General features: G+C 41.2%; 1 protein-coding gene across 4 annotated transcripts in view; it reads right to left on the reverse strand.

The window, feature by feature from the left end:
• The window catches only part of KIAA1549L (KIAA1549 like), a 121,308-nt gene that overhangs the window by 8,265 nt on the left and 97,408 nt on the right, over positions 1–15,635 (reverse strand). For 3 of the 4 annotated variants that reach the window (XM_064163800.1, XM_064163803.1, XM_064163802.1), the window contains exons 16-19: positions 9,446–9,575; positions 5,036–5,383; positions 1,898–1,995; positions 598–743 (exon numbers count right to left, since the gene is read on the reverse strand). In XM_064163800.1, the coding sequence (XP_064019870.1) occupies positions 598–743; positions 1,898–1,995; positions 5,036–5,383; positions 9,446–9,575 (722 nt within the window). The remainder of the gene's footprint in view (positions 1–597; positions 744–1,897; positions 1,996–5,035; positions 5,384–9,445; positions 9,576–15,635) is intronic. The other variant, XM_064163801.1, reaches the window with a different exon arrangement.

Consider the following 15,635-nt stretch of genomic DNA (forward strand, 5'->3'; position numbering starts at 1 on the left):
GCCCTCAGCAGCACACTCCTGTGACAAGCCTAGTGGTTAAGTTTCTTACAAGGAACTGTCGGGTTGGAAAACCTCGGTCTCACATGTGGCAGAGCTGAATGCCATTAGGCCTCCTTCTGCAGTACTACTTACAGGCCCACTGTACCTCCTCTGTTTTGAAGCATTTGGCCTGCTCTACTTGACTGATAAAATTAGAGAAGGATCCTCCTCCTCCTTTCTCCATGCCCCTCAGAACCCTGTCACCATCTACCCTGCCATGGTTGTTTCTGTACATGGTGTAACACAACATCCAAGTCATGTGGCACTCCCAGTACTATATCTTCTGCTTTTGCCAGCATGTGGCACATTACTGCTGGATCAGAAATGACCATTTTCCTGATGCATCTGCAGCATGAGTAGTATTTTACAATGTAGCTAATGTTGCGTTTACAAAGGAGCAATCTTTTGTAGGGCTCCTTCAGTTGCACTGGAAAAGAGACACTTCAGAGTCTTTCTCCCAATAATACCTCTATTTGCTGTATCACATACAGGCATTTTTATGCAAAACAAATTGTGAGGCTCTCAAAGCTGCATGTTGGGCCTGTACTGTTATTTCACCTGAGTGAAAAGCTGATTGATCAAGTGGACCAACAGACATCTGAGCTCTCGAGCCAGGTGCAAAAGATGCTTGATCATGATGCTGAGCCTGATCTGCCCCACTGGATTCAGGTATTCTCACTTTACTGCCAATATCTGATGTAGACCTGTACAGTAAGAAACAAAAAATTAGAAACTTTTATCACTCTGACTGACAAATGAGATGCATAGCCACATAATTACCCACGAGCTGCAGTATGGCAAGCCAGATAGGAATCAGCTATCTCATTTTGGCCTAGTGTGACAAAAGTTTGAGAGCAATTTGAGAACTCTATTGGAGAAGTCTGAAAACAACATCTTTAGCCTGGTTTCTACTTTTCCAGTGTTATTACCATTGACATAGAGCCTTTGCTTGCTGCTTCAAATACCTCTGGCATGCAACACAAAACCCAGAGCTTTACCACAGTTCATCAACAGAAGACTGTATTACTGTATTATTACATATATATGGCATAGTGTCATATAGTAGGAGTCTGTTATGGTAAGTAACATTACCTGCACTAGGCAAGTACTAACATCTTTTGAAAGGGTGCATCCTAGTTGACTTAGAGATAAAATGTAATGCATGAGCAAGAATAGGTCAACAGTGTCCATATCGTGTGGCTTTGCTGCTCCACAGCCACACTCAGCAGGCCTGCAGAGCCTCCAATTGCAGCTGGCACCAGGCAGTACCTAACTGCACAGCAGTGAAGGGTAAACGAGTTCATCCATCACAAACCATAAAAAATTCCATGAAATACATTTTTATAGAGTGCCAAGCTCTAGGAAAAGGCAAAAAGCATGCACTAAGCTAAGGCAATCAGGCTTTTGCATGTACTTGGCTTCAGAAATGCAGGTATGGGATATCTGGAAGCTAGGCAGAAATCCCTGCACCCAGAAACACCTTACAATTCATCCCTATCTTGTTGCAAGTCCTAACAGTGGAGAAAAGCAGGCAGAGTGAGAGTGGGAGTTATCGACCACAGATCTGCAATGCAACGTGCTGTTATGCCAGTCAAGGCAATGTCTGTTTTAAAAGAAATTGGAGCCTAGATTTCCTAATTCTATTAAAACTTATTAGTTCATAGAAGAGAAAATTCATCATTATTCATTTCCTCTTCATATTAAAATGAAATAAACCCAATATGTTTCTAACTTCATGGATATATCTTTGTAAGTGCCTTGTAAGCAGCTTTTAAGCGCCCCTTCAGGGTCTGCCCTGGCTTGTATTACAACAGTGGTCTTTAGAGATCATACCCAAAATTAAACAGCAGATAAATACCTCCTGAGAGAAGCAACAGCCACAGGACCCGTCCTGGGAGGGACTGGAGGAGGAGGAGAACCCATTACCATCTCAGGAAGCTGAGAAAATCTGTAAGCCTGTAAAGGAGAAAAACTCTTTTTTGAAACACCAATAGATCTCAGTCAAATTAAAAACTCAAAGTCAGGAACTAAATACCTATTTCATGAGCTGAGCAACAGACAGTTCTTTGTTTTTTTGTGTCAGCAATAGTAACAGCATTTTATCTGAGAATTTGCAGTGCTTGGAGATTTTAGGATATGCAAGAAGACCTGGACAAATGCGTTTGAAGACAAGATGGAGTCTAATTAAAATAAAGCACATTAAACACTGTCTCTGTGACATTTGGAACCTTGCTAGCAAAGCAGATCTGTTATCAATATGTGAGACTCAACAGCTGCTTTGGGCTCACAGGAAAAAGATCTCAGTATTTTAGCTTCCTCCAGAAGCAAAGGATTTTAAGGATTCAGAAAACACCTTCAGAGCAGCATCTAGTGAAGTGAAGCTGCCTGTGAGCAATGCATAATTCCACCTCTTCCTTTTAGCCTTGAAAAGATGAAAAGAAGATGCTTCACAAAAAAACCCAAACAAGCTCTGCAACTTTCTAAAGCAAAGATCTCAAACAGTTCTGAAAAAGCAAAGTAATTCAGAGGAACACAGGACCAACCCACTCAGACACAAAAATTAAGCAACTTGCCCATAGTGATTCTGGATCTCATCACTAATACACGTGAAGGAGAAGTAATCACGAGCATGAAACCCATGGCATCAGATGTTTGCAAATTCTTTGTGCTGTTACAGAACAGAGGTCATCATTTTGTTAAATATACTAAAAGACAGAGGGATGATGTCTCTCCAATGCACTTTGGAGTTGGGTTGGAGGGTTTCTTGTAAATTATGCTTCTTTTAATGATACTTCAGAACAATGCCCAGGGTTGAAACCAAGATGACAGCAATAGCAAATAACAAATGATGAGAAGACTGCCCAGGATCAAAACACAGACTTTTTGGGTTTGAAAAATAAAAAATATCAAGTCCAGTAGTGGGACTTTGACCCTCTAAACATGAAATACCTGCTTTAGCCTGAGAAGCTTACTTCCACAAACAGCAGAGAAAGCTAAAGGCCCATTACCATAGGATTAGTCACTCTCTATCCAGCCTGTGGAATGAGCCTACAGGATTTACATGATTAGCTCAGACTTAACACCTACATTTATGTTTGAATTTGGCAATATAAATCCCACACTAAATATCAAACCCCACCATCTTTCAGTAACCATTAGACAGTGTTCCAATACCTTCTTTCTCAAGTCTGCATTAACACAGAGAAAAGGTAACTGCTCAAATACTGATTTTTGATGTCAGTGTCTCTAAGGGAAAAGCAATACAGACCTCTGGCCTCTCACTGCCACCCCTTTTAAAGCTGGGTTGAGTTCCTAAAAGGCACATCTGAATTATTTTTCATTTCATGCCACCTACAAAGTCTGAGGCACTTAGTGCCATGGTTTAGTTGACTGGCTAGGGCTGGGTGCTAGGTTGGACTGGATGATCTTGGAGGTCTCTTCCAACCTGGTTGATTCTATGTTACATTGGTATTTAAATTATTTCTATAATTAGATGGGGGGGGGGGGGGAAGTAATCTAAAAATGCACTGGTACATTTCCTAGACAGCAGTTGGAAATTCTGAGTCTTAATAGAAGAACTGAATAGAAAAAAAACCCAAATGCTACCTGCATCAAGGGAAAACCTCAATTAGATATCTCCTAATAGCACTGGACTTGAAATGGTCTGCAATGCCTCTTCTGTGTCTGAAAATCTGTCAGCGCTCTTGTTGGCTGAGCTGAACACTTCCTTCTGGCTCCACAAGCCTTTCATCCCACATCTTGCCCTCAGCATGTATTTGTACCAAGTATGAAATTCTCTTTTACTCCACTATTTTAAAGGAACAGCACATGGGCTAATGTTTCAGAGGGTGACTCCAGATGCTGTTTGAGCATAAGAGGGTAGACAGAGACTGAGGGGTAGATTTGGGGTTTCTCTTGTGTGTTAGTGGATGTGCATCCTTTAATGTTAGATTTTTATTGTCATGGAAGCAAGCCATAGTATTACAAATAGTATTATCAATTATTTTGAACTAAGGACATTTTTCTGTGTTGTCCTCATGTTCTAGCCAGAGTAAAGGACTCAATTTGAAATGCATCCTTTAAAAAAAAAAGTATTTGTTTCTGACCAAAAATGCCTTAAAATGAACTTTACACAGCGATACTCTTAGATGGGATATTTCTTATCTGGAAGCAATCACCTCTGCTTTAGGTTTGTACCTGGCAGAAGCAAAACACATTGTTCACTTGCACAGTCCTGTATGTGGGAATTCAGGGGCAGTTCCACATGCTGAGGGTGTGCACTGTGCTACCGTGATTGCTGTCTAGGTACCTACAAAATTCCATTCATAATTTCCACCTATGGGTTTAAGTCCTTTATTCATTTATTACTTCTGTGAGGTAAAGACATGTTAGCCACAATTTGAGGCTAGAAAATGGAGGAATGGACAGTGACTTACATGAGGTCAACCAAAAAAACCTGTGGAATTAAACCACCTCTAGAGCCCCAAGAAAACAGCTATAGCTCCAAGACTGTCAGTAATGGCCCATATTTCAGGTCACTCTGATTAACTTGGTTCACTCCTGTGAGATGATGCTCCTCAGTGATGGACCTCATGCAGAAGTCTTGAGTGTTTCATACTCAACTGCATACAGAGTTGCACTACAGAACCAGGTTACTTCCTAGCATGCATTCAGTGAATAGGAGACATACAAACACATCTTTGATCTGGTGGGAAGTCTGCAGTTTTAGCTCAGTCTATTCTTTCAAGCACAATTTAGACGAGACAGCCTTGCTGCTAAAGTAAGATACTGAGTCTTCCTGCAAGAGATGAGTATGGGTAAGCTTACATCCATCCATCCATACATATATACACCTCACTACCCACGCTTATTTACTCTGATTATGGCTTCACATCTGGTTTTAAGCATGTAGATGGGGGCTACTGCTTAAAAAAACCATGCCTCGGAGTGGAATTATCTTTGATATTACAGTATACTAAAGAGAAGTTTCACTTACTGGTCTTGGTAAACTGTACTGATACATTTCTGGTCTGTATGTGGGTACCCACTGTACTCCCCCTCTAGTACGGGTCATGGTACCAGGGGCACTGGTCACAACCTCCGAGTAGGGCAGGTGCGGTGCTGAGCTGTATGCCTCCTGCCTGCTCTGTCCTCCGTGGCCTGCAGAGGCCAGGCTGAAAGCCTCTTCCAAGAGCATATGCATCTGCTGTCGGACCTCATCAATGGAGGGCTGAGAACTTAAAGTTGAGGTCTCCGAGTGGCCTTTGGCCTGACGGGACCTGACGTAACTCCGAGGCTCATTGACACGGTCAACATTTGTTTCTTCTATAATTTCGGGCTCAGTCTGTTGGATGGAATAAAAGCAGCATATGTAAAAAGCCTTACAAGACAGCACTTGTGCTGCTTCACACAAAACACTCTCAAATGCAGATGTAACATATACAAAGTCAGGAATTGTGACAATATAAACACGTGACAAATACTAGAAAGGAGTGATGTGATGCAGGCGACTACAACAGCCTTCTATATCCTGCTGTGCTCGCAATGAAAACTACCAGGGACACTCTGGAGCAGGTTAAACTGTCAATGATTCACTGAAAAACAATTAGAATTGATGTTTAAGTTATTTTCTTAGCTGTTAGTATCAATGGGAGTACAACTGTGCCAGGAGGAGTGTGACACCCTAAATAGTACCATCACTATGAAGGACCACTTGTTACAGCTAGAGACTGAAATTCTTTTGTCCATTCTCACACATTAAGATTTCAGAACTTCCTGAACTTTCTAACCCAGTGAGGGCCACTAACAACTGTCCCAGTCACTGCCTTGCCTAGCCACTGAACAGCAGTTACACAGAAATGTGTCCAAAACTAATGTGTGAGCAGTGTGTACTCCATTGAACAGATACAACTTAATGTGAAGGGTTACTCCTAAGGTAATTCCTTCTGCACAGATAAATGCAAGCAGAAATCACCCCCTTGATTTTTCATCTGTAATTCTGAGACAGAAAAACACCAGCATTATTGCATTCACTGCAGACAGTTGAAACACCTAACTTTGTCAATATTCTGTCAGATCAGTCCTACAGCCTGTGGGTTTTAAGAAGACATTTTAAGTGAGAAACCTGAAAAAGCAACCAATTTCTGCTAACTCTATCAGTAAAATGTAGGTATAATACTGGGATAAATGAATCAAAGACCAAAATATATACAACCTTCTATTTATAACAGGTGGCTAGAATTGGGTTAGCATTTAAAATAGCCACAAATACAAAATACAGCAGTTATGTTCTGATTAAGAATCCCAGTGCTATCCTGATGAGTGCTCTGTAGCTCCTGGTGTGGCACTCGTCTTTTCTCCATGTAATAGTGCTTGTCTGCCTCTGACTAGATAAGCAACTGTGCCCCTAACCTTCTGCAAGCAGTGTGTAGTCACATATTCTGCAGGACAATCATGGTGCATATTTCTTTATTTCCAGAAGGAAATATCAAACTGACTTTCTTCTCCTGTTATCAGCCATTCAGAAGTGTTATATGGTTGGCTTAAAAACTGACAATACATTACAATAAAAGATCTTAATTTGTTTTCTCTTTTAGCCATTATAAGTATAGCTCTATTTTGTACTTAATGAAAACACAGCAATAATAAAAAAAGAAAATTGAAACAAGAATTGATCATTTTCATGTTAGAATTGAACCATAATTTATGTAGTTACAATTATGCTTCCAAATTGGAGACCACCACCCCAACTTTAGGCTTCCTTAGTGGTTCATACATCAGACTGGAGGAACAATCTAACTGCACAGTTATCTCAAAATGAGTAACTTGTAGGAAAACTTCAGCTAGTTTCCCTTCATTTTCTTCCTGCATTGCTATAAAAAAGGAAAAAAGAAGGTGATTTTTAGAAGTCTGACTATAACATCAGTGGTATAATTAGCTTGTACAAGTTCAATCAAATTGCTTCTGAATTCATACTGTCCCAACTGGATACATGCTGCTTCCATCTCCTCATGCCTGTAAAAATGTCAGTGAATGAAATCCCACAAGAGAACTATTAGTATCCAGGGCTGAAATAAATCACATTCTCTACTACAAAACACCATTTACCATTGTTGGAAGGATAAACCTCAAGATGTAACCTGTGCATACTTGCAACAGATAAGGGGAAAAGGGAAAAAAGACAATTTGTTGTTCTATACAAATATCTCCTGACCTGAAGATAGAAGCTATTTGATTCATGAGTTTAATTATTTGGAACTGCTGATAAAACACAGATTTCACTATTCTGTGGTAGGATTGCTGGTAAATAACATACTAGCAGAAAGATGTTAGCATGAGTCCAAGGCGGCTGGAACCTTTAGAACATCAAAGTGGATGTCAAAAAATGCTACCAGATGTTAGCCAGATAAAGACAAGGACAAAGGATTTAGCATACAACTCAGCCCCTTCTCAGAGGTTGGATTTACAGAGGTGTTTTAGCTACAGCACTGGTGAGATCCATATGAATTCCATACATTAATGCGTGCCTGTAGGTATCCTGGGAGACCAAGCCTGTTGGATGCTCAGCACAGCTCTGAGGAACCTCAAACAGGAGTGATAGAAACCAGCCCACACTGCAGGCTGAGGCTTGAGAACTAAATTTCAATATCCTGTCCCATTTTCCCCTGGCATTTTTCTGCTTTGTGACAGGCAATGTGTTCAGAGTGAGAAGTGCACTGCAGTCAGTCTGCAGCACACTGGGCAAAAGGAATTTTATGTAACCTAGTGATAAGGATGACTCTGGCAGACAGCTTGCCCAACTGCAACCTTAACAGAAAGGCCAAAGCAAACTTGTGTCTGATAAGCACAGAGTTTATCACTACTTTTAGAGCTTTACAGAATCTGCATGAGCTCATTAATTTACTTTCAAGGTTTTGAACAAATTTTCTTTCAAATATATCTATTTTTTAATATATACATGCAATATAGTAAAGTATATATTTAAAACCTGTTAGCTACTTATGGCACATTCATTTTGAACTAATAGCAGGAGGCCATGTCTGCTCCCAGAATGTTCTCAACATTCATTTCAGGCAAATATCATCTATGAAAAAAAAAAATCATTTATTAGCTTATTAAAAATGAAAAGAAAAGGCCTTGCTTTCTTGAAACATGTGATCTTTGAGGTGCTGAGAGAAGGCTGCTCTGAGGTTTTTAATCTAAGAAAGCTCCAAAATTCAAGAAAACATTTACAGGAAGGAATCTTCTTTTTTTTGGCAAGATGTAAAACTTATTTCAGCAGGTTATACTTTTATTTTTCCAGGCTACAGAGATGTATTCTAATGCCTGAGAGGGCAGTGAACCACTCAACCCACTTGTATGGCTCAACATGACTGATGCTACCTGATAGGAAATATCTAAGTGCAGAAAACCATTTAAGAAATCTGACACCTACAACACAGCCCAAAGTATTCTGTGAAAGTTAAACTTCCCTGAACACATCCCCTGACCTTGGCACATTCCTTGGCCTTGGTGCATTCCTTCACCTTACTAAAAACACATCCCTGGCAGCCAAGAGTTGACAATTAAGCCCCACACAAAATGCTTCTCATCCAGAAGGGTTTAGAGGATGAACAACCACCAGATGAACTCCTTCATTTTCCAGAATGGTTCAGACCTTTTCTAGGGACTGCTCTTCAGGGGATGGCTGAGCTAAAGCATCTTGTACATGTGATGAAGGACTGAAAAATGCTTTATTAGCCCAGTGCTGGGCCTATTTTTATCCCTGTTCTGGTTGCAGCCAGTGTCAGCTTGCATTCAGCGTGTCTTCACACTGCACAAGACAACTCATCTGCCTTGTTTTGGCTGCGTGAGCTCCTTGAACCATAAACCAGCAACTCCTCTGGCTCTTTTTGACATTTACCTATGCAAAACTCTCACAGTTCTTATGTAGTAAAAAGAAAATATCTGCTCCTAGGGGATTTCCACAACACATTGACACCTGGACTCAAGTGAAATTCCCCAAAATTGGTTGTTTATTCTTCTGAATCAAGAGAGCAACATCAGGGATACAGAATGAACAGAGGACTTAAACTGCAATGAAAAAAAGCTCAGTATCAAGTTAGTCATGCTCGTACTTTGAAGAAGTATCTAAATTCAAAATGCAATAATTTGGCAACTAATGAGTTTTGGGGCAAATGTTTTGTTTGCATTTCAGGCTGTCAAGTTATGTCCAACTGTAAAGCAGGTGAAAAGGTCTGTGCGCTGAGGATCTTGAGGTTTTGTCAGGATGCCAAGCACACACTAGACACTGTGATGTTAAGCTTGCAGCTTATCAATGGTTTAGAAGCAAACTACCTTTCCTGGCGTTAGGAGTAAATGATTATTTTGCTGAGCAAATGTCACTGCATATATCCAGTAAACTTACATCATATCCACTGTTACGGATTCCACGCCTAGGTCTTTCTCGAGTCACGAGAAGATCCATCTCTGTTTCTCCTGGGCTAGGACTGTTCAAGGACTGCCTGCTTCTGTATACTGAATTCTTCACTGGTTGCCTAGAAAGCATGAATCAAGAAAACAGTGAAATGAAAACAGAAGAACAGCAGGCAAAACTATTCAATGCTTACCTCGATCCTAAAATGATGAGGTTCATAAAAATGCCACTTCATTATAGGCTATTCTTTCTATGTGTATGGATGTGCTAGAATTCAGCACCATTAGTAAAGGATCATTCATTCTGTTCACTGCTAGAGAAAAGAAGGCCACATAAAAACAGGAACACCACGTGTGGGAGCTTATCAGATGAAATATGGCCCAGGAATACATCAGAACCATTTTAACCTCAGCTGATAGGATTCAAATGCATAGAAAATAATTAGGATAATTAGGTATTGTCAAAAAATAACAAGAGCTCACACATACTCAGATAGAGAGCAGAGATTTTGGTTGCTGAGCCTGAAAAACGGGAGAGAAGTGAAATAACACTCCACTGAAACAAACACCCAGCATAGTGAACGGGAAGAGAGATGGGAGTGGGAGGGAACTGCTTGCAAGATGCTGTTTTTAAATAGCTGGTTTGGTAACTGGCCACAAGTTTATCAGAGAGCTAAATCCCCATTAAACTGCATCCAGCACAGCGCTGAGCAGCACTAGGGCAAAGGCATCCCTAGACATTGAGCTTCCATCACTGCTTGCTCAGAAGGAAGGGGAAGCAAAAAAAGAATAGAAGACAGCATATAACCCAATACCCAAAATCACAGAATGGTTTAGGTTGGAAGGGGCCTCAAAGCTCATCCAGTTTCAACCCCTCGCCATAGGCAGGGACACCTCCCACTAGAACAGGTTGCTCAAGGCCTCATCCAACCTGGCTTTGAACACCTCCAGGGAGGGAGCAGCCACAACCTCCCTGGGCAATCTGTTCTGGTGTCTCACCACCCTCACTGTAAAGAACTTCTTCCTCACAATAGCAGAGTAAATATCCTGTAACATTTCCAACACAGTCACTTCTTCCCTTGTTACTGGTCATACAAAAGTAAATACAGCATTCCTCGCTCAGACACAGAACATTTCTGCACATCAACTTTTCAGGAGTGGTTGTTGAATCACAGTACAGGAACTTTATGCTTCATTAAGCTGCATCTTATATAAAAAGGCTACATCTAAACTAGGAAAGTTCTGGAGATATTGTTCTCAGTGTACCTGGCCATTAGTCATTTTCTTGCATATCCCAGAGAAGCTCTCCTCCCTCTGTAGATCAATAACAGATCAAATAACTGCATGCCAGCTGCGTCTATCAACACAGTAATTACACTGTTGTGAGAGCTGGATATGAAGTTAGCTTCTCATGCTGCCTTTCTGCTTTGTGCAAAGATTCCATGGAAAAGACTAAAAGTGGATCAGGTTGTCTGACACGTCTGTGTGTTTGTTTTGCACAGGAGAGCTGACAATGTTCATAATGAAGTGAGAGAAGTTGCATTGTTACGTCTAAGTTCACACTTCCACTCTCCATTTGCACAGTAGATTTACACCTGAACATCTGCAATGTGCTATCACATGGAACCCTAAAACAAGCTGGGGCCTACTGGAACAGTCCAGGTTGCTATGGTTAGCAGCCAATAGGAAGAAATAGAGCAAATGTATAACAACACAGACTTTGAAATTATCTGCTTCTTCAGTGTCTGCACATAGGTCAAATGGACAGTTACAGCTATCCACACCTGCCAGGATATATTACCCCTTCCTCTGGCACTTGGAGCCATCAGCTTTCAAGACTGACTGGAAATGCACATTTATTCCTTGTTTTCTGTCTTAAGTAGCTAGCACTTACTCCAGTTATAGTAATGTGGGTCCACAGCCTTATTTTACTCAGTTATGTATGAGAAAACAAAAGCATCTTTAGTACATGACATTCACATGAGTTTTTTTTCATCTAAGAAGTTCCAAACTGAGAAGCATTTCCTGGCCTTCAGTCAAATCCTGCCAAAAGATTGCTGCTGTGGCAGGGAGACCCAGCACAGTGGCAGGACAATTTTGAGGCTGCAGCAAGAGAGGGTTTCAGAGACAGTAAAGCGTGAGTCAGAACACAAAAGCCTTTCAGCCATGACTGATACCTATGTGGCAATCAGGGACAAGATGAAGGCAGATATTTGGAGTGGGACTGTGGAAGGGAGAAGACTTGGGCAACTTTTCTGACACTCTGTGCTTGCCAGGAAACTTGAGAGAAAATGCAATCTTGGGCTAAGATTTGATTGAAGGCCAAAAATGCTTGTATTAAAGTGAGCCTGCGGCTGACAGCTCTATTTGAGTCAACTGGGACACAGATAAGGTCTCCAGAGTTTGAAATGTTTGGGACTGCCTGAACTGGTTACAAAGAGATCCACTACAATATTTGAGATATCAAAATCCTAAGACCACTTCAGTGAGTGACATAAGAGGAAACTGCATTAAATAGCCTGTTCCACTCAGCAGTTAGGAAGTTTTCATGGTTTAAAATCTTAAGCAGCATCAATGAAGTGAAAAGCCAACACAGTCCAAATTAATTCACTGGTAAGAAGAAATAATTCTTCAGGGATTACAGAGGTGGTTAACAGAACTTTTTGCCTTGATAGGTTAGAATAGCAGAAATTGGTATGAAGAAATCCAGAAAGATGGATATTTACATGACCAGACAGGATTAAAAAGTAGGACAAAAAAAATACCTCTGAAACTAAGTACTCAGGCAAATACATTTTAAAGCAACTTTCAAAAACTTCTGTGTGATGTTAAGTCACAAATCTCCATGTGCATGTCTGAAAGTCCCAGAAGCACTGCCAAAGCAGCAGACAAGCAAAGGTTTTGGAATAAACTATTGTCTACAAAAATAATAGTGAATAAATTAAAGTGCCTTGTCTTGTTTCTTCCAGGTCTGTACTGTCAGTGCTACCAGAAAACGTGGGGATCTAGGTTATGCTCAGGCTAACCAGCTCTGACAATCTTTATGTGCCTACATTAAAGCTCTCTAAAATTTCATACATGTTTTACAATAGGTCCATAAACACTTAGTTGGTGCAGTGCTGATATGTTTTCTGAGGGATTCAAACACACAGCCTCTCTAATACATGCAGATTCTTGACCTGATTACAAACTATTAAAGAAAATCCCAGAATAGCACATACCACCAGTAGGCTCTTAAAAATTGCCTTCAGATTGCCAATTAGCTTATTTAAGAAAGTTTTGCTAATGAGGGAGGAGGTATGAATGCTAACAACTGGCATTCAAATGGGTTAGCAACTGCCTTCTGGGCACACCACTGGAACATCCTGAACCATGAGTTTTATGGTATAGAACACTCAAAGGTACTAAATGCACAAAGCTGTTTGCTCCTGAACAGATAAAACTATTTAGTAGCAATGTTTTGTAAATAACTTTTAAATGCTGTTTAAAACAAATCAAATATGCAGAGGTGATCTTGAATAATCTAATCAACCACATCTCTAGTTTCTGATGTGTATTGGAAAAGCTGTAATAATCATAGAATGATAGAATCATAGAATCAGCCAGGTGGGAAGAGACCTCCAAGATCATCCACTCCAACCTAGCACCCAGCCCTAGCCAGTCAACCAGACCATGGCACTAAGTGCCTCATCCAGGCTTTGCTTCAACACCTCCAGGGATGGCGACTCCACCACCTCCCTGGGCAGCCCATTCCAATGCCAATCACTCTCTCTGGGAAGAACTTTCTCCTAACATCCAGCCTAGACCTCCCCCAGCACAACTTGAGACTGTGTCCCCATGTTCTGTTGCTGGTTGTCTGGGAGAAGAGACCAACCCCACCTGGCTACAGCCTCCCTTCAGGTAGTTGTAGACAGCAATGAGGTCCCCCCTGAGCCTCCTCTTCTGCAGGCTAAACACCCCCAGCTCCCTCAGCCTCTCCTCATAGGGTTTGTGTTCCAGGCCCCTCACCAGCCTTGTTGCCCTTCTCTGGACATGTTCCAGCATCTCAACATCTCTCTTGAATTGAGAGGCCCAGAACTGGACACAGTACTCAAGATGTGGCCTGACCAGTGCTGAGTACAGGGTAAGAATAACCTCCCTTGTCCTACTGGCCACACTGCTCCTGATGCAGGCCAGGATGCCATTGGCTCTCTTGGCCACCTGGGCACACTGCTGGCTCATCTTCAGCCTACTACCTACCAGCACCCACAGATCCCTTTCCTCTTGTCTGCTTTCCAGCCACTCTGTCCCCAGCCTGTAGTGCTGCTTGGGGTTGTTGTGGCCAAAGTGCAGACTTAATTAATCTGCATGACTTAATTAATGAAATATATACAAAACAGAAGAGTGGAATAGACCTTTTCCCTACAAACTTTGAAATCTTTGACCTGCCTCTGAGTGATATTATGTAAATAAATAAATAAAAGGGCAATTTTTTAATTGCTGTAACTATAATGATAGAAACAAAGGAGAAATTAGAAATAAATCTTTGGCCATTTTTATTTTTTCATCAGAATAATGAATGAAAGAACATTGTTGTGTGTGTTGCAGCATTTCAAGTTCAGTTCCAGGTCTTAGTGTGAAAATTTCAGCAAAGACTTTGGAATCAGTTTGTTTGCAAACATCTGTGGCATCTTTGTGCTGGGGGAAGTATAGGCTGGATGTTAGGAGGAAGTTCTTCCCAGAGAGAGTGATTGGCATCGGAATGGGCTGCCCAGGGAGGTGGTGGAGTCACCATCCCTGGAGGTATTGAAGCAAAGCCTGGATGAGGCACTTAGTGCCATGGTTTAGTTGACTGGATAGGGCTGGGGGATAGGTTGTACTGGATGATCTTGTAGGTCTCTTCCAACCTGGTTGATTCTATGATTCTATGATCTGTGAAGATTATTAAATGTTTTGTGTCTTTACAGAAAGTAAAGCATCAGAAATGGTTCTTCTCTCTTCCTAGATAGGAATATACTTACCAAGTAAATCCAGCAGTCGGACTTGCATGGTGTAGCTTCACTACAAAATCACTGTATACCTGCCTCCAAGCAGTTTATGTATCATGTCAGTGATCACCATCTCAAATAGATGATGACAGGTTTACACAACACATCAGAAAACACACAGGAAAAAAAAAAATGTGTTCTGGGACTTCTCAGCACACTGGCAGCTGACCAAACAAACATCAGTCTATCTAACAAAAAGCAGATGGTTAGCATTAAAGCTTCGTGTGTAATGTTTTAAACATTTCCTACACGGCATGTGACACATAATAAATGCTTCAGTCCTTCACTATATGTATAGCAGGTTTATACCAATGCTCCTACTGTTCCATCTGTAACTTCTGGACAGACTCCTGTGTACTGCAGGTTCAGTATCTGACATTCTCAGTGCATGTGAAGCAATTTATTCCTCCCTCACTGGAAAACTGCACAAAGAAATGATGTCCCAGACCCTCCAGCAAGGATATAATACATAGTTAAGTCAGCATCTCTTGTTCTTCATTGACCAGTGCAACACTGGAAAATGGCCCATCAAGTACAGTATTCCTCAGTCACTTAACGCTAGACCTAGAGAAGTTCATTTGATTACAGCTTTTACCCATGTTCTGAGCCAACACTGCCTTTATAGTTCCCATTACAGTCTTTTTCATCCTTGTGCCCCAAGGGCAATTGCTGCAGTTGCACTGTGTGCAAAGACTGTCACCACTGGTGCTTTGGTTGTAGTTATGATTTATGGAATCACAGACTCCTTTCAGTTGGAAAAGACCTCTAAGATCATCAAGTCCAACTATCAACCCTACACCACCATGGCCATTAGGCCACGTTCCCAACTGCCATGTCCACACATATGTTGAACACCTCCAGGGACCATGACTCTGCCACTTCCAAGCCATCTGAGCTCGTCTGGTAAATTTTAATTTGAGGGGAAGTTCCCAACCCATCACAACTTTCCTGAACAGCCTATACCAATGCCTGATCAAATGCTCATAGGAAAACTTTGATCTGAACTTGCCAGGGGATAGGATACAAGACTTTATCTCCAAATATGAGGGCTGTTTCCAGAGGAGATGTACTTCAACATCTTTTTTTCTTCTGTGAATCAACTGCTGCTGGTCCCTGATTACAGTAAAAACCAAAGCCCTCATGATGTGAGAAAGC

This window comes from Pogoniulus pusillus, chromosome 24 (genome assembly GCF_015220805.1).
Source record: "Pogoniulus pusillus isolate bPogPus1 chromosome 24, bPogPus1.pri, whole genome shotgun sequence".
Lineage (NCBI taxonomy): Eukaryota > Metazoa > Chordata > Aves > Piciformes > Lybiidae > Pogoniulus > Pogoniulus pusillus.